Raw genomic sequence first — 18786 nt, 5'->3', positions numbered from 1 at the left:
TCCCAGAGCTATAAATCACGTGTCATTATGGGGTCTTCCAGATGGAGGCGTGTGAGCACATGGGGGGTCCTTGAAATGTGCGTGTTCGTCCCCACAGTTACCATAAGATGAAAATATTCCCCAGTGAATGGATCCACTTGTAAACTAGAAAAAAAATGGAATCCATCCCCAGTGAACTTTAGAGCAGGGCTGCCCAGGAGAAATGACCCAACCATGGAATTTAACGTTTTCTAGTAGCCACAAAAAAAGGAGCTGGTGAAATTGACTTAAATAATATATTTTATATAATCTGATATGTCCAAAATATTATCAGTTCAACGTGCAATCAGTATTTCAAAATATTAATGGGATGTTTTATATTCTCTATTTCGGACCCAGCATTCGAGACCCAGTGAGCGTCTTACGCTGTTAGCATATCTCAATTTGGACGGGGCACACAGTGACTGGTGGCTGCCATATTGGACAGCACAGGTATAGAGGGTCCATCGCCCACCCCTGCATCAACGCCGGCTCATCTCCTACCCAACTGCAAAGTGAAATCGGAAATCTTGCAAAAGATGCGGAATGATGAATGTGACGTGTTCGCCTGCAGGGCTCGCCCACAAGACGCTGACAAATGAAGGCGTGCACGAGTTCAACCAGTTAACAGCGAAGAAAAGAAAATAGATGTGGTGGTGGTGGGGGCTGAATTATGTCCACCTCCCCCCCCAAAAAAATTCCTATGTTGAAGTCGTAGCCCCCAGGACCTCAGAATGTGACTCTATTTGGAGATGGGGTCTTTGCAGAGGTGATTAAGTTAAAATGAGGTCGTTAGAGTGGGCTTTATTCCAGGATGACTGGTGTCCTTATAAAAAGGGGAAATTCGGACGCAGAGACACACGGAGAAGCTACCCGTCCACCAAACCTACCTAGCCGACACCTTGATCTCAGACTTGCAGCCTCCAGAACCAGGACAAAATTACCCCCTGGTGTTTAAGCCCCTCAGTCTGTGGTACCTTGTTCCAGGAGCCCTAGTAAATGCATGCGGTGGAATGGCTGGGGGCGTCAGGAGAGAAGGATCTGACCTTGAAAGGGTTACAGGTGCCCCTTGGGACAACTGAAGATGCGTTCTACTCTGCCTGCACCGCGCATCTCGATGAGTTCCCAACACCCTGTCAGTGACTCCTGGCGTCATGGGGGCTCCCTATGGACAAGACTTGGGGGAAAGGAGAGGAAAAGGGGTGAGTAGAAGGCATTTTTCCCTGGGTTCCTGGCAGGCAGAACTTCCCCACCAGTTTCCAACAGAAGGCCTTGCCCAAAGAAGCCACAATGCAACCTTTGGGCGCTTAATGACAAATCCTGGTCCTGGGTGGGAACACGGCTCTGCTCCCTCTCTGAGATGAGAAGAAAAGGCAGGAAGAACAGCCAGCAACGTTGGCGGCCAGCCGCGAAGGAGTCTGCATGCCCTGCCTGACCCCGGAGACAGAGCGTGAGCCGAGGCGGGCCACCCACCAGCGTCCACAGCCACCGAATGCATTTGTGCGCGCGCGCATGGCCCCTGCAGTTCTGCTCACAGGACCGCCCGCCACACAGGGGAGACCACGCCTGCGGGACCCGTTCCAGGCACAGCCCAGCAAAGCCAGTCTCACCGTCGGGACAGCCAAGAGTGGCTCCGCCAAAGAAGTCAGTGGTACAAGTTGTCGATTTGCCTTTTGTATTTCTCACTTATGTAGTGTCGCCTAATCTTTGTCGTCGGACCTATTGAGAAAGGAGAAACCAGTCCACATGCCGTGGGTGTGACCGGGCAACCGGGTCCCGTGGCAGAGGCTGGGCCCGTGGCCGGCTCTGCCGTCGACTTGCTGGGCGTGCCATCAGAGCCCCCACCTTGTCCTCGGGCTGTGGCAGGGATTCCGTGAGCTGGTGGGTGGACAGTACACTGAGCTCTGTGCCCCATATGGACAGTGCTTCCAATGAAAGAGGGACTGCACCCCCCAATCTTACAGGTGAGGAGACAGGTGTTTTTACACAGAGGGCCAGTCACTCTCAGGTCACCCAGCGAGTGCATGTCGGCGTGAAGATTCGAGCTCTGGAATGGTCTGATCCATGGCCCCGGATGCTCCATCGGCTCCGAGTCACCCAGGATTTGGGCTTCCCTCAAGGTGTCCTGAACAGCAGGTGCAAAGGCCCTGAGGCAGGACTGTGCCAGGAGAGTTGTGGGAACAGCAGGGAGGCCCGTGCAGTTGGTGCACAGCAAGCGAGCAGGAGAGTCCAGCAGGAGAGAGAGGATGTAGAGCCATACTCAGAAGTTAAGTTTTATTCCCAGAGGTGGGAGGTGTGGTTGCCCTGGGGAGAAGGGACTGTACGTGTGTTGAGTTTGTGTGTGTGTGTGTGGTCCGGGGTGGGGGGTATGGGCACCAGTTAGCTGGAGGGGGCAGCGTCCCTCTCCCAGTTCCCGGCTGGTCCCACTAGCAAGGGACCAGCCTCCCCGTGCCAAAGCCACCGGCTCTCCAGGCCACTCACCCAGCTCTCCGCCGCTGATGGAGAAGTCCCTGGCCAGGATGACCCACTTCTGAATCTTCTGTGCGTTGGAGACGGCCTCCTGGTTCACGGCATCGATCCCTTGCTGGATGGCCTTGTAGACCAGCGGGTCGCGCAGCTCCAGGACCTCGGTCACGGTGGACGCCTGGCTGCCCAGGTTCTGGCAGAACTTGATCGCCTCCCCGCTCAGTCTGTCCAGCGGCTCTCCGCTCGTCCCGTCAACCTCGCACTGCCCCAGGACACCCCAGTCACCACACCCGACACCCACACACACACCCCGGCCAGCCCTGCGGACCGGGACGCGGGGCTCGGAGCCCCTGGGCAGACACTCCCCGCGGGACGCAAACCCACGTTACCTTCAGCGTCAGCAGGATGCTCAAGAACCTTGCCTTGTCCCCCACCAACATGGCGTGGCTGACGATGGGGATCTTCTCCTTGACCAGGTTCTCGATGGGAATGGGGGCCACGTTCTCGCCGCCAGCCGTGATGAGGATTTCTGGAACAGAGCGTGGCGCAGTGTGGGTTCAACCATGACAATACGAAACCCCTGCCCTCTCGGGGATCAGCAGACACAGATGATGGCACCGACGACCCCCCACCTAGAGAAACCCCAGAAGCAGAAGACCACCCCTGCCCGGGGCTGGGACTCACCAGGCCCTTCTCCAAGCCACAGACCCCAAGTCCCTCTGCCCCTCGTCCCCCGTCTTCAGCCTCCCGTCCGGGGTCCAAGTCCTGTGCATTCCACCTGGACAGCGGCTCAATGGCTCACCGCCCACTTCTCGGTCCCCCATACCCTGTTCCAGGCCCTCTGATCCGTCTTGCTGGGAAGATAGTGAACGCGTCTGGCCACGCACTCTCTGCTACTTTTTCCATCACTCAGCAACTCGCAAAGAAACTAAGTCCAGCTTTCCCCAGGGGCGCGTGTAGCATCTCTAGGAGAATTGTGTCATTCTCTCCCCCCCAGCCTCCCGAATTCCCCAAGGGCTCTTTCATCCTGGGTTGCTTGAGGCTTCCTGTCCCACCCACTCAAACTCTGCATGCCATCCCGTGATCTGAGGTCTCGATGGCAATAGTGATAACCAATCCTATCTTATAACGGGCACCCATGGTGTTGTCTGCCCAGGGTCTCTGCCTTGGAGTCACCACACCTGACGTTTCTTTAGGGAACTGCCTTCCATCTTTAACATGGGGTGTGGGTGGGGTGGACTGTGGGGGGAGCCCATGTGACCAGGTCTGACCAATCAGCATATTCCATCCTCTTACGCTGCTTTGTTCTGAGATGGGACCCAGTGAGAGTCAGGACTAAAACTTTTGCTGAAACTATGGGGAATAACATACTCTTGTCCCTCAGGCATTAGGGTGAGCCTAGACTGTTGGCAGCAAATGGGAAAAGCCTCTTCAAGAATGGCCCCAACACAGAGGAGAGCTCAGCAAGAAAAGGATAAAGAGACTCCTTGTGACATCATTTTGGCACCTGGATCCAGCCATGCCTGAAGCGAGACCTTTTGGACTTCTCTGTTTTTAAGCCAACAGCCTCCCTTTTTCACTCAAACCTGTTTAAGAAGGGCTTTCTGTTGCTTATAATCAAGATAATGCTAACATAGCCCACTTATTGAACAGTTACTACTTCTGGCAGGCGCAGTGCCAAATGCTCTCTCCCTATGTATCCGGAGTCGGTAATCTCTTCCACCTGTCTTTGTATGGCCCAAAGAATGGTTTTTATGTTTTTAAATGGTTGGAAGGAAATCCAAAGAAGAAGAATATTTGTGACACCTGAAAATGATATGACATTCACAATGGCACGTGGCCACGTCCTTTCATCCATGTATTGTCTGCGGCCGCTTTTGCATTACCACGGCTGCAAGAGGGACCATACATCCTACACATCCAAAAATATTTACTCTCGGGCCCTTTACAGGAAAAGTCGGCCAATTCCTGTTCTCCATCATTTCATTTAATCCTTATTTAAGTGTCAGAACTCTGTAGGTTATCATTCCCAAAGGACAAGGGAGGGAGCAGGTTTCAAGCCTGGTGTGGGCGCTTTCCCAGGTCCATCCTGCCGAGGGCCAAGTGCCAGGCACAAGGCAGAGCTGGACTATGAGGACTGGGGTGCCCTCACGGAAAGCAGGGGGCTGGGTGGTCTTCGTTTGTGCTGATGTGCCAGGCCCTTAAATGTCCAGGAGGCCCCTGCAGGCAGAGCCCAGCCCCCGTACCTTTGATGCGACCGGTGATATAGAGGAAACCCTCGTTGTCCATGTGGCCGAGGTCCCCGGTGTGCAGCCAACCTTCCTCGTCGAGCACCTCCAGGGTGGCCTCCTCCTTTTCGAGGTAACCCATGAAGACGTGCCGGCCCCACATGCAGATCTCCCCTGTGCTGTCCTTGCTCTGCTGGTACAGCATGTTCTTGCACCCACTCATGATCTTGCCGCAGCTGCCAGAGAACGGGAGGGAGAAATTGAGGCCCAGAGAGCTGACGTCACCCACCCTGGTCAGCCTGGGTCCACAGCCCAAGCTGGATCTGGTTCTTTCACCCTCTCCGGGTGACCAGGACAGCCTATTTCAAGGAAGACAACCAACTGGAATCTCTTTCGAGGTTAAAGTTCCTTCCACAAGACAGACTAGAACTCTCTGGAATCTGGATTCTCATTCAGACACCTTTTCCTAGAGGTAAGCTTTGGGAGCATGGTTTTAGGAAAGTATTTCCTTATTGCTTGGCTGAGATCTATTTCACTGGTGGTAAGAAGGGCCAATGGTTTTAGGCTGAAGTGTACGGATTCCCTTCGTTAGCAAGAGAAAAAAGAGGGCATGCCCCACAAGCTCAAAATTTACAGAGAGCCTCCTTGGGACGTCCCCCACTCAAGGCCTTTCTAGGAATGTGGAAAATCCCAGAAGCCATAAAGAAAAGATTGATAAATTTGACCATGTAAAGATAAAAAAAATTCTGCGCAGCAAAAAAAAAAAAAAACGAAACATTTTAACTAAAACCAAAATATCAATGACAAACCCAGGGGTAAAATATTTGCAACTCCTATCAAAGACAAAGGGCTGATTTTCCTAATATTTAAGGAGTGCCAACAAACCAATAATAAAGGGACCACTAATACAGTTTTAAAAATGGGCAGATGATATGGACCGATAGTTCAGAAAAAGGAAAATGCAAATGGCTTTTAAACATATGAAAGGATTTTTTTTTCCAACTTCATTCATAATAAAAGGAATGTGAATGAAAGTTGTGTTGAGATACCATTTTTCACCAATTGGTTTAGCAAAATATATGGTGTATGTACAAAGCATTCCCTTTAGCATTGATGTGGTGACGAGTGATGGAGAAAAAAGCCCTCAACATCCACCAATAAGGGACCAATTAAATAAATGATGGTACATCCACCCAGTGGAATACTACACAGCTGTTAAAAATGAAGCAGCCATTTGCACTGATACGGAACATTCTCTACAAGGTAGAAATCCCTCGCTAACCAAATGCTCTTGATTCCTGAGCTTGAACGGTGTGAGTCAAGACTGAGTGGAAGTTTGTATTATGAATCCAGGTAGTGAGGGATGCCATGTTATCTGAGCTTATTCGGTTCCTAAGCTCCAGATAGCAAGTAATAGTTCCGAGTATCCATTTTTACAGGGAAAATGCTTCTGTTTGGGATAAAAGTATATATGTCAATGCACTGCCCATGACAGGCCAACTCGAAAGAGCATGCTGTGGTCGTTTGGCCTCTGAGAAGGCATTATGGGTTGAACTCTGTCCCCTACAAATTTGTATGTTCAAGTCCTAATGCCGAGTACCTCCAAATATGACCTTATTTGGAAATAGGGTCATTGCAGATGTAATTAATTAAATTAAGATGAAGTCATACTGGAGTAGGATGGTCCCCAATCCAGCATGACCTGTGTCCTTATGAAAAGGGGAAATTTAGCCACAGACGTGCACACAGGGAGATGCCAGGTGAAGATGAAGGCAGAGATCAGGTGATGTTTCTACAAGCCGAGGACCCCCAAAGATGGCCAAGGACCACTGGAAGCTGAGAGACAAGCAAGGAACCGATTCTCCCTCATGGGTTTCAGAAAGAACCAGCCCCACGGACACCTTGATCTGGGACTTCGAGTTTCCAGAATCGTGAGAAAATAGATGTGTGTGGTGTGAGTGCGTGGAACGCTGTTACGCAGGCCTGGCAAAGTCTTCCGGAGCGAACTGGAGGTTTGGGGTGGGAGGGAGGGAGCCCCGATCATTTTATACCTTCTGATTTTTTTTTTGACATGTGCATGTATTCCTCCTCGAAGGAAAATAATTAGAGAGAGAGAGGCGGGAATCTGTACTTTTCCTCCAGGGTTGGGGCAGTGTTGCTTCTCTTTAGGGAAGGACCACGCTTTGGTTTTCGAAAAACTCCAGGGGGCATTTGGTTCTGCAGAAAGCAGACCCAGATGGGATTGTGGAATAGAGAGAGGGGGCTACTGAGGTGTGACGCTCCCCCTGTAGGTAAAGAAAAAGGCAGGAGATGGTTCTGCCAGATTAGGAAGATGGAACTTTGTTTTTGCTAAATTCAAGCCAAACTTGCAATATCGCAGCAGGGAGGGCATCAGAGAGAGACACACCAGAAGGTTCTGTGAAGGACACGGCTCTCAGACTAGGAGTGGAACTTGCCTTCGATATTCTTACTGTTAGAGCATCACTGGGTTCAATCCTGCCGCCTGGGCTGAGCTGAGCTTGGGAGAAAGCCAGAAAGGGCCCGTGAATGTGTTTTGAGATGGAGCATTGTGGAGAAGGGTCCCAAGGTCCCAGGAGGTGAACCTGGGGTGGGCGAGCCTGGGGTGGGCCGTCTGGAGGCGGAACTCACAAGTGACCACCACGGGCAGACCTTGGACCGTCCGGAGAGCCCTTCCCCTTGACTGCGGGTGCTCTGACAACTGGGGCTTCCTGTGGTCATAAAGACTTGGGGCTCAGAGGCTGGAGAACAGGGCCATTCTGGGGACACCAAGTCAGGATTCATTAGCTCAGAGCCCCACCCACTCTCCCATCTTCATCCCCTCGACCCCATGTTGCTGGAGGACCCGAGTCTGCCCAGGAAGCCGGTACCTTAGAACCCTGTAGTTATCATAGTTGGACGTGGTGTGGGGTCCTGAGCTCTCGCTCATACCATACATCTCGCCTATAGGTATGTCCAGGCTCAGAAAGAACTCGGAGGTCTCATGGCTGAGGGGCGCGGCCCCGCTGATAAAGGAGTGGCAATGATCGAGGCCAAGGGCACTCCGGACTTTGCTGAACACGAGGGCCTTGGCCATGCGGTAGCTCATGGGAATGTCATATGGCCTGTGAACAAGAATGCCGCAGCCATGAGCCAAAAGGGGGCTGACGGGACCCAGCTAGAGAAGGCTGAGCCCCTCACCCTCGCCCTCCCGGCCTGGCCCCGCTGGACCCCACACCTACCCAAGCATCCTTTTTTTGTTGACCTTTAAGCCAGTCGCTCTTGCCCATGAAAACACCTTCTTCCTCAAGCTGGAGGATTTAGCACCACTTTCCTTTATCTTGTCCTGCATCTTCTCCCAAACTCGGGGCACCCCCAGGAAGGTTGTCGGCTTGACCTCTTGCAGAGTGCTGACCAAGGTGCCCTGCAGGGGACAGGGCTGGGTTAGCCACACCTGCACCTGCTGTGGACCCCAGATGTCCATCTCTACCCAGCCACCCAACCCAGCCCAGAAGGACCTTCTCTTGGCTGATTGGACCAGAGCGAGCTCCCGACCCAAGGGAGCCAACCGATTGGCTGGCCGGCGGCCAATCAGATTTTCACACTCTCCCTGGGGACTTGGTGGAGTGCACAGACTGGGAAAAAACTGCAGCCCAAGTGTGCCGTGGGATATTATGCAGCTGTCAAAAAGGATGCAAGATTGTCCCCCAAATTGATCTACAGGATCAGTGAAATCCGAATCAAAAGGCAGGCAGGCTTTCTCATACATATCGACAAACGGATCTTAAAATTTACATGGAAATGCAGGGGACCTAGGAGAGCCAAAGCAATTTTGGAAAAGAACAAAATCCGAGGACTTACTGATTTTGAAACATTATTAAGTAGGGCGATCAACCGACCTGGTTTGTCCAGAACTGGAGGAGTTCCTGGAATGTGGGATTTTCAGTGATAAAACTGGGAAAGTCCTGGGCAAACTGGGACAAGATAGTCATTCCACCATAAAGCCAGGAAAATCAAGTCAGTGCAATTTGGATGTATAGATCAATGGAACGGAATAGAAAATCCAGAGATGAATCTTTACGTTTGCAATCAATTAACGGTCAATAAAAGCCCAAGGCAATCCGATGGAAGAAAGGATGTCCATATCCAAAAATTTAAAAATAAAAATAAGAGTTTTTAGAGCCTTACTTATCACCAAACACAAAAATAAACTCAAAATGGAATCACAGACCTCAATATAAAGCTAAAACTAAAAGCCTGCTACAAGATGCCGTCTGTGACCTTGGAGCAGGCAAAGATTTCTCATATGTGACACCAAAAGCGTGAAAGAAAAAAAAAAAACAAATTGGACTTCATCAGAGTTAGAATGAAAAGACAAGACACAGAACCGGGAGATATTATTTGCCAATCACATATTTGAGAAAAGATTCATATTCATAATGTATAAAGAACACTTAAAACTCAGCAGGAAGAAGACAGACAACCAAATTTTAAAATGGGCGAAGAGTCGAACAGACATTTTTCCAAAGAAGATACAGCAGCGGCCAAGAAGCACATTTAAGAGTTGTTCACACCCTCACTCCTCAGGGAAATGCAAATTAAAATGGTGGGATAGCATTCACACTCACTAGGACGGCAATAATAATCATAACAGTAATAACACATTACTGAGGGGGAGGAGAAACTGGAACTCTCGTACACTCCCGGTGGGAATACAAAACAATGCAGCCCCTTTGGAAAACAGTCTGGCAGTTTCTTAAAATGTTAAGACAGCTTTATCACTCATCGGGTTGATTATTTTAAACACTTTGACCCTATTAGGGGTTGATAAGGATGTGGAAGGGTTGAAACTTCTCAGGTCCCGTAGACGAGTGTGTTTACATTAGGTATTCAACCATAAAATAAAGTTTCATGCGGCCAGCCTGGTGGCGTAGTGGTTAAGTTCGTGTGCTCCGCTTTGGCGGCCCCGGGTTTGCAAGTTCGGATCCCAGGCACGGACCTAGGCACCGCTCATCAAGCCATGTGTGGCGGCGTCCCACATACAAAATAGAGGAAGACTGGCACAGATGTTAGCTCAGCAACAATCTTCCTCACCAAAAAAAAAAAAAAGTATTTGTTGAGTGACTACTATATCTCAAGATACTGAGCATGGGGATATGAGAGGACTGAGAGGGGTCAGGGAGATATTTAAGCAAGAACTAAAGGACAAGGAGGAGTCAGCCAGGCAAAGGACAGGAGAATGAACCTTCTAGAAGGAATCACAAGGACCTCGAGACGTAGCCTGCTTGACGGAGAGTGTGGAAGGCAGAATCATGGCCCCACAAAGATGTGCACTTCCTAACCCCCTGGAACCCATGAATATGTGACCTTTCACGGCCAAAGGGACTTTGCAGATGTGATTAACTTAAGAATCTTGAGATGGTTTGGTTTTTGGTTTTAAAACTAAACAAACACACACACACACATATTCTGCTTTCAATACCATTCACATCTTAGTCTTGGGTTGTTCAGTGTACAATCTCTACAACCGCACATGGAGGCCCTGACTCAGATAAAGATAAAAGCTAAAAGACTGAGGTCAACGGTCTCCAGAGCTGCTAAATGGTAGAGCACGAGACAAGGATGGAGAAGGAAGCCCGGGTTCTGCCCTCAGCCTCACCTTGAGCGCGTCCGGCTGAGCAAAGTACGTGACTGCCCCAACCTTCATGGGAATCCAGATATCCATCATCTGAGCTGCAATGTGGCTGAGGGGCAGGTAGCTGACCACCACCTCCTGCTTTTCTGCAGCGTGAGACAGGCGGTTGTCCCTTGCTGCCGCCCCGGCTGTCCACGTGATCTAGAACACAAGTCGGGCTGACGATCCAGGGCCCCCCGTCCTCGCCGGAGGGCCATCGACGTAAACGCCATTCTTTAAAAAACACTCAGAAACCACCTACTACGTGCTGGGCACTGCTTTACACACATTAGGTCGCTTAGTTATCGTCATAACACGCTGGGGTTGGTAATCACCATTCTCCCTCATTCACAGACGGGAAACAGAAGCACAGAGCGGTTAACTAATTTGCCCGAAGCGAGGAGGAGCTGAAAATCCAGTGGGCAGCTTTGGGGGGCTAAACAGACCCCCGTGGGTCCAACAACGGACCATAGGGTCAGAACATCTACCCAGAAAATCAGAAATCTGAAGGCCTCGGGAAGCGCCCCACAACCAAACCCTGACTTCACTGCTTGCTAGCTGGGTGGCCCTGGGCTTAAAAATCTCTCAAAGCCTCGATTTTCTCTCCTGTAAAAGGGGTGCAGAAGCATCTCACGTCCAGTATAAAACTATGCAACCAACATGGGCCAACAAACAGAAAGCCCACCCATGACCCCGTCACGTAAACCCCCCCAACAATTAGCATATTAATGTTTTTCCTTCTCCAATGCATGCCTTGACGTAAAGTTTTCGTGTATCTATAATCTTGCAGCCCGTAGTTCTCACTGGTGTCATAACCCCTGGTGAACAGTTACCTCTTTAACCCAGCCACACGGGCCTCCCCACTGTTATTCCAACTCATCAGGCCCAGTCCAGCCTCAGGGCCTTTGCACTGGCTGCTCCCCCTGCCTGGCATGCTGTTCCTCCAGCACTCCCCGTGACTGACTCCTTCTTGAATGTTAAGTTTCTGCTTAAATGCCGCCACCTCCGAGAGGCTGTCTCACACCACCCAAGCTGGAGACGCCTTCATCCACTTGACTCTCCAGGTGCCACTCCACCACAACCTGGTGGTGTACACGCTCCTGGGTTCAGCTCCCAGCTCAGGCCTTTCTTTGCTCTGTGACCTTGAGCAAGTCACATCCCGTCTCTGAGCCTCAGTTTCCCCATCTGTGAAGGGGGTTAATGAGTGGGGAGTTGCCATGTGTTTATCTCAGCGTGGCACAGAGTTAGGACCCTATAAATGGGAGAAACTCTGACCAGTTGGTGTATGTTGAGGACACTGCACTGGCTTTGACTTCTTGCAGTAAAGATGATGACGACGACGATGATGATAATAATAATAACTAACGTTGGATGTGTTTCACTACATGTCACATGGGACATGTGAGGGAAGCCCCACTTGGACCTTCTGCTGGAATACAGCAGAGTGACCCCTGCTGATGCTGCAGGGGGCAGAAGAAACACCCTCCTGAGCCCCCCCAAATCCAGACCCAGAATAATACACTGTCGGCGTTTGAAGTTGCTAAGTTCTGGAATGTTCTGTTACGCGGCAATGGCTACCTGACACAGTATATGAAATAATACAACCTTGGTAGCGACTCTAAGAGGGAGAAACCATTCTTGTCTCCGTTTTACAGAAGGGGAAACTGAGGCCCAGAGAAGTTAGGGAACTGGTCGCAGGTCACACAGCCAGCAAGTGGGAGAGGCAGGATTCAGATGTAGGCAGCCTCGCTCCAGACTCTATGCTTGTCCCCCCTAGGCTAGAAGACTATGTCACCAGACAGGAAGCCACTTGGACAGTAAACGCTGGCCAGGGCAGGGTGGGGTCAGTCAGATTCCTGTCATTCATTCATTCCACAAAAGTAGACTGAGTCCTCCCATGCACCAGACACTGGAGACAGCAGTGACAAGACAGACCAGCCATCTCCTCAAGGAGCTGATGTTCACGATAAATGAGTGACTATATAATATGTCAGTGTAAGAAATTCCAAGGAAGAGAAAAGTAGCCGGAGGGGAATAGGGACCGATGGGGTGGTTTATTGTTTGCTATTTTAAACGTGGAAGTCAGGGAGGGCTTCACCGAGGAGGTAACATTTGAGCAAGGAGGTGAAGGAGCAAGCCGTGCGGCTCTCTGGGAAAGAGAATTCCATGCAGAGGGAACAGCCAGTGCAAAGGCCAGGATTTGCTAGTAACTATTAATAGCTAGGCTGCAAGGAAAAGCTCTTATGAGGTAGAAATGCTTCATTTAAAAACTAGCAATCATTCTGGGGGCCAGCCCAGTGGCATAGTGGTTAAGTTCGTATGCTCCACTTTGGCGGCCTGGGGTTTGTGGGTTCAGATCCTGGGTGCAGACCTACACACCGCTCATTAAGCCATGCTGTGGCAGCGTCCCACATACAAGAAAAGAGGAAGATTGGCAACAGATGTTAGCTCAGGGCCAATCTTCCTCACCAAAAAAAACCAAACAAACAAAAAGCTAGCAATCTGTCTGACTTACAGAGGGGAGCCACCATTGCCAGTTGGGTGCGTGTGCTGCCAGACACTTCTCTGCTTTTAGAACTTGCACACATGCCCATCGCTTGCTGCCATTTTTCCATTTTTAGCAAAAATCGTATTGTGCCCTGCGTCCTGTTCTGCAACTGGCTTTAAAATGTTTGTGTCGCGTTTTTGGACATCTTTATGTTAGCCACATAGATCTACAGTGTAGTTAAAAATGGGGACTGGGGAGCCAGCCTGCCTGGCTTCAAATCCTGGCTCCGCCATGCTGTTGGCTGTGTGACTTAGGCCAAGTAATTGAACCTCTCTGGGCTTTAGTTTGCTCATCTGTAAAAATAGCTCCTACCGCGGGCAGAGACGGCGCTTACATTGTCGTGGCTCAGCATGACGCCCTTGGGAGGGCCCACCGTCCCAGAAGTGTAGATGAGCACCGCGCACTGATTGGCCCGCTGGCTCTCCATGATGCGGTCCAGCTGGGAGTCGGGGATGCTGCTGCCCAGCTCCATGAAGTCATCCCACTGTGGGAAGAGAGACGAGCAGAGCGGGGGACTCAGGGGGCGCGGGGGTGACCTCCACGCCGGGAGCTCCCTCTCCCCGCTCAGGTCTTGTCGCATCAGCTTCTCCTAAGGCATGATTCCCAGTGAGAGGAAAGGCTCAGGCTGCCCCCAGCCCCGCCGGCTCCTCTTACAAAAAGCCCCAGGATGTTCGCTTCTGTGCCTCCACTTCCTGGAGCTTAAGCTCCCGGAGCCTCAGTTTCCCCATTTGTAAAATGGGAACGGTACCAAGACCCGACTCCTTGGGTTGTCGTAGGTGGTAAATGAGTTGCTACACGTAAGATGCTTAGAAGAGTGGAGTCGATATTATTTGATCTCTGCCTTCTCGGATTCCACTCTGCACCCCAAGCTTCTCAGTTACCAGATTGATGGGGGCCGACTCCACCCCCAGCTCCAGAGGTCAACCGTGATTGGTTTAAGGCAGAGGATGCCATCTGCCTGGGGCATGATGCTTGGACCAGGGCTGGGCACGTGACCTCAGGTGGGCCAATCACAATGAAGGTGAGGGCTTTTGCTGCAAGCGATGTCTGGATCTGAACGAGTCAAGATGTAGCCCCAGGAGCTGCTGGAGCATCTCAGGACTATGAGCGGAAGCGAGGCTGGAGTGGAGCCGAGAATCCAAAAGGACAAAACGGAGCCTGGGTCACATTATTTGAGCCCCTGGTTCCAGCCATGTCTGAAATCCACGCCCTGGGTTATAGTTACATGCGCCAACAAATTACCTTTTTTTGCTTAAGCCATTTGGGATCAAGCTTTGGTCATTTGCAACCAAAGGCAGTCTTACGGACAACCAATACATAGTACATGAAGGAGCTGAGGCTCAGAGGCAGTAAGTTACTTGTCTAAGGTCACACAGCAATTAAACAGAGGAACCCAAGATGATCTGAATCCAGGGCCTGTGCCCTTAATTGTTGACTCAAAAGCAGCTGTTGGGTTGTATGAACTGAGTATCACACGGGACCCATAAAAATCCTACCACCAAGTACCCAAGAAGGTTCTGGATGAGGTTGTTTTCAAGATGGAGGGAACTCAAGGTCGTCCACAAATGGCCAGTGTTGCCTGCAAAACACAAGCCCTTTGCGGGGGGTGTCTCTGTCCTTTCTCTGACAGACACCCTTAGCCCTTCTCCTGAAGGCTGCCCCCTCACGGCTTGCACAAGACCCCATCCTCCCACGGCCACAATGATTGGTTTGGGTAGACACCAGACCCAACCTGGTTCAATCCAGTCCTCTCCAGGAAATCTGGGGCTGGTCTTGAGTCCGACCTCAGGCATGGAAACCTGCCCAACTGGCTGTCTTCTGCCTCCCCAGCCCCAAAACTTCACATTTTCCTTTCTCAGGCTTTCTTTTTCTCTCAGTTCTAACAAGTGTATTCTGAAATGCAATCCTAAAACTAGGTTCTGCTCCCCCTTGCACAGAAGTAGGTACTATTCCATGCCACAAAACTGCCCCCTATGAGTCATCGTCCTCGACCAGGGGTGATTTTGCCCACCAGGGGACAATAGGCAATATCTGAGGACATTTTGGGGTTTCAAATGAGGGAGGGTGCTAGAGGCATCTAGTGGATAGAGACCGGGGGTGATGCATAACATCCTACAGGGCACAGGACGGCCCCCACCACAGAGAATTACCCACACCAAACATCCATAGCAACAGGGTGGAGAAACTCTGCTGTACGTGCTATTTCTAACGAAGGAGATTTTTAAGTTATCCAGACTTAAGATGTTGTTGCTGTGATGGTCACTTTAAATGTCTAAAAAGTCTGCAATTCTGATCAGTTGTCTTATTTAATTAGTTGTCATCCTGGTCTTAATCTTCATATGTTTGCTGAAAGGCGCGAAGGCTCGCGAGTGTTTTGGTCAGCCAGAAAGGACCATTGGCCCCTTTTCTGCCACTTGCACAGAGGGCAATCTTGATGACATTTTAGATCTTCTGATTCGAATAATGGGTTTGAGGGTCTAATCTCGTGGAAATTAACAGGAGATTGTCCCGGTCCCTTCCAAGGCTCCTGGCCCAGCTTGTGTTGTGTGACTTCTAGGAGTGGGCCATTCAAGGCAAGACAGCTTCCACTTGGCTCTTTCTGTCTTTCAAGACGTTGTCTATGGAGATCTGAGCCACCAAATAAATCCAGAGGTCCTGAAGTCACCATGCTGGAGTGGTCACATGGAGAAACCATAAGAGTACCAGAGAAAGGTCCCAGAGGAGCCCCAGCTGCAGGGTCGGGACCAGAGTGAGGACCACGGACTTTGCTTCGAGTGCAAAGTTTAAGGGGATGCTCCCTCCATCCAAAAAAAAAGCCTCTTTGTAATCAAGAGAAATATTTTAACGCAATATTTTTGAAGTCACTATCAAAGCAAAACCAATCCACGATGAATGAGATATCAAAATTTTAAATAAATTCAGGCTCCAACAGGGTTGCTGGTCCAAGCCATAGCAGAAATGTGCACCCCTATTTAGATATTTGCATATATTAAATAATGGTTAATGGCTTTAATAAAAATATTGATGACTTTGCATTTATTAAAGCCAGGAAAGCAAATTTATAATAAATTCTGGGTTGGATATAAATAGTAATATTTAAACTTAACGTCTTGAGTTTTAGCACACCTAATTTTCAATGATGCGGTATTTTTTCTATTACCCTAGTTTTCTGGAAAAAATTTACAATAAAATGATTGTTGTTGTCTTATGCCACCAATTTTTGAGGTGGCTCATTACACAGCACTAAATAACCAGAATGGACACCTTCCCATAAATCAGACCCAGACTGGACACCTTCCCAAAAATTAGACCCTCCATACCAGAAAAAAAAAAGCCTCTTAAAGGCCCTGCCCACGTCCCTTACAAGGCCACGCCCGCTTCCTTGCTCATCATTCACTTCCTTTAGAACCCTGCCCACTTCTCTTTTGAGGCCTTGCCTCCTCTTTGCTCAGCTCCCACTTCGCTTGAGAGGCCCCGCCCACTTCGCTTGAGAGGCCCCGCCCACTTCCCTTGAGAGGCCCCGCCCACTTCCCTTGAGAGGCTCCACCCACTCCCCCGTGAGGCCCCGCCCACTTCCCTTGTGAGCCCACACCCACTTCCTTTGTGAGGCCCCACCTAATTCCCCGTGAGGCCCCGCCCACTTCCCTTTGAGCCCCGCCCCCCGTCAACCCCCCACTTACAGAGTACAGGTTGTTAGCGCTGCTCTCCTTCATTGGCAGCTTGTACTGGATGATGGCTTTTAGGGTCTCCAGGCTGCTCTGCGGAATCTGAAAGAAAGTTCTGCATGGTCCTCATGGCAACCCAGCCGTGGGAAAGACTGAAGCTGCACGTGCGTCCTGAGCTCTCCCATGGCGACCTCAGCCCCTTTTCCTTCCCCTGCCCACCCCTTAAAAGGGGTCTTTGTCTTGACCGACAGGAAACAAGCTGGTTTTAGGTTTACTGAGTTCTTTGTGGTCGGTACCAGTAGCCTCCAACAGCTGAAGGTGGGTGGAGACGGCAGCCTCCCTGGGACAACGTCCCAGGCGGGATTCTGCTACACAGAGTTGTTGAGCCAGCACCTTGCGTTGTGCAGCCAGCATCCAGCTAACCTTCTAGTTGGAGTCAGGCCACAAACATCCTCCGTGAAGGGGGCTGGAACCGGGACAGGCTCAGAACTCCCCACCCAAACCCAGAACTGTAAGGTTCGGGTGGCCAGGTCTGCAGGATGCTTGTGCCCTGTTCATGCAGAAGGAGGAGTGTGCCTCTCTGAAATTTCCGGCCAATCCAATGAAAAGGTCACTTCCAACATGGAGTATGGGAATTCTCATTATAATCAAGTCTCTGGCACAGATTGGAGAGAAAAGATGACAGAAGTGCTTGTAACAGCAGGACGAGAGTTTTCCAGAGAGAGAGAGAGGAAACAGACATCCAAAAAGCCTGGGGCAGGAAGTATCTTGGGATGTTTGAGGAATCTAAAAAGTCCGGGATGGCTGGAAAGGGGGATGGAGGGGAGAGGGACGAGGGAGGAGGGAGGAAAGGATGTGAGGGCCAGGTCAGCACAACTTGGAAGCAAGGGCAAGGAGTCCGGGGTTTATTCTAAAGGAGGAAGCGAAGCACTGGCGAGTTGGAGGGTTCTGAGCCATGAGTATCGCCCAGAACCAAAGACTTCCAAATGGAGCTGAACATCCAGTGTCGGGGGGACCGTGTCAGGAGCCCAGCTTTGAACCTTCCATACTCACAACTGGAACAACAAATCCCCCACAAGCAGCAAGTGGGTGAAATTAAGACAGAAATAATTCAGACACTGCTTTATGCGTCTGAGGCTAAATATACCAGAATCTGGTCAGAAAGCCATAGCAGCGAGGTGGGAGTGGGATGGAAGGATGGGGTAAGTGGCATTTTCTAATGGTGGAAAAACCCAAATCATAAATCAGCGTTGAAGGCAAGAAGAAGGACCCCACCCATCACCCATCACCCTCAGTGTGTTCTGCTAGGAACTTAGAACAAACAGGGTACAACATGAATATTGGACACTCCAGCAGCATCACGTCAGAAAGCGGGTCCTTCCTGAACCGGCTCAGGAATTAGGCATCAAAGGAGGTCTGCCTGGTGGCCCACTGCTCTATTTCACTGAGTCTAGCTAGAATTTCACTGAGTCTGGAAAATGTACCCTAATTTCAGAAACGTTAAAATATGAGAGGACACATGGCTGACAGTGATCAGAGGATGCCACTGATGGCAAGACACGTCTTGACTCCAGAGACGTTATAAGTGGAGAAATGTGTAACTCAGAAGTGATGAAATGTGGCCCTTGGGCTCTGCAATGAATCTGGTCACTAGCCTTGCCCCTCCCCTTAGGTTCCTCCTGTGAAAAGCTGATTCAGGAAACTGCAGTTCATTCAAACACAACGTTTCTACAATATCCATACAAAGATACTACAAGAAATTTTAATAAGGAGTAAGAGAGGAACCAAATTTTGCTGCACACAAAGCAAAGGAAAATTGCCACCCAACATCTCAAGTAAAATTAAAAACGTAACAAAGTAAAAGCAGGTGGAAAAGAAGAACGAAACAAAGCAAAGGGAACAATCACTCGGGCAAGAGAGAGCCCGTCCCCAGAAAAAAGCGAAACAGGAAATGGTAGCATTTAGGAAACAAATAGAAGAGAAAAACGAAAGCATTTCCGAAAGGATGGCAATGATAAGAAATGAAAATTACAAGGGTCGCAAGGCTCCAAATATCGACACTCATAAAAGAAAAATAGCAAACAGTGGGCTGTTTATGTAAAATAATACATAAACACATTTTTTAAATGGAGGCTGGGTGGGCAATGAAGTTACTATGAATTGGAAGTGAGTCTCCCCCATTCCACCCGG

At 50.1% G+C, this 18786-nt stretch overlaps 1 protein-coding gene and 1 long non-coding RNA gene across 17 annotated transcripts in view; one reads left to right on the top strand and one right to left on the bottom strand.

Moving 5' to 3' along the window:
• ACSBG2 (acyl-CoA synthetase bubblegum family member 2) overlaps positions 1 to 18786 on the bottom strand; it is a 33901-nt gene that overhangs the window by 389 nt on the left and 14726 nt on the right. For 8 of the 14 annotated variants that reach the window (XM_070272565.1, XM_070272564.1, XM_023644560.2 and 5 more), the window contains exons 6-14: positions 16612 to 16698; positions 13266 to 13415; positions 10369 to 10545; positions 7952 to 8133; positions 7601 to 7834; positions 4731 to 4948; positions 2874 to 3013; positions 2500 to 2746; positions 1629 to 1737 (exon numbers count right to left, since the gene is read on the bottom strand). In XM_070272565.1, coding sequence (XP_070128666.1) covers positions 1664 to 1737; positions 2500 to 2746; positions 2874 to 3013; positions 4731 to 4948; positions 7601 to 7834; positions 7952 to 8133; positions 10369 to 10545; positions 13266 to 13415; positions 16612 to 16698 — 1509 coding nt within the window. In that variant the 3' untranslated portion in view covers positions 1629 to 1663. Of the gene's footprint in view, positions 1 to 1628; positions 1738 to 1863; positions 2177 to 2499; positions 2747 to 2873; positions 3014 to 4730; positions 4949 to 7600; positions 7835 to 7951; positions 8134 to 10368; positions 10546 to 13265; positions 13416 to 16611; positions 16699 to 18786 lie in introns of those variants that run through there. The other 6 variants (XR_011440391.1, XR_011440390.1, XR_011440388.1 and 3 more) reach the window with 3 other exon arrangements.
• The window catches only part of LOC111774196 (uncharacterized), a 33772-nt gene that overhangs the window by 10378 nt on the left and 4608 nt on the right, over positions 1 to 18786 (top strand). For 2 of the 3 annotated variants that reach the window (XR_002809007.2, XR_002809008.2), the window contains exon 3: positions 379 to 5746. This is a non-coding gene — a long non-coding RNA (uncharacterized lncRNA). Of the gene's footprint in view, positions 1 to 378; positions 5747 to 18786 lie in introns of those variants that run through there. The other variant, XR_011440394.1, reaches the window with a different exon arrangement.

This window comes from Equus caballus, chromosome 7 (assembly GCF_041296265.1).
Source record: "Equus caballus isolate H_3958 breed thoroughbred chromosome 7, TB-T2T, whole genome shotgun sequence".
NCBI classification, from domain to species: Eukaryota; Metazoa; Chordata; class Mammalia; order Perissodactyla; family Equidae; genus Equus; species Equus caballus.
Note: the sequence above shows the minus strand (reverse complement) of the source record. Positions and strands in the feature narration are given on the sequence as shown.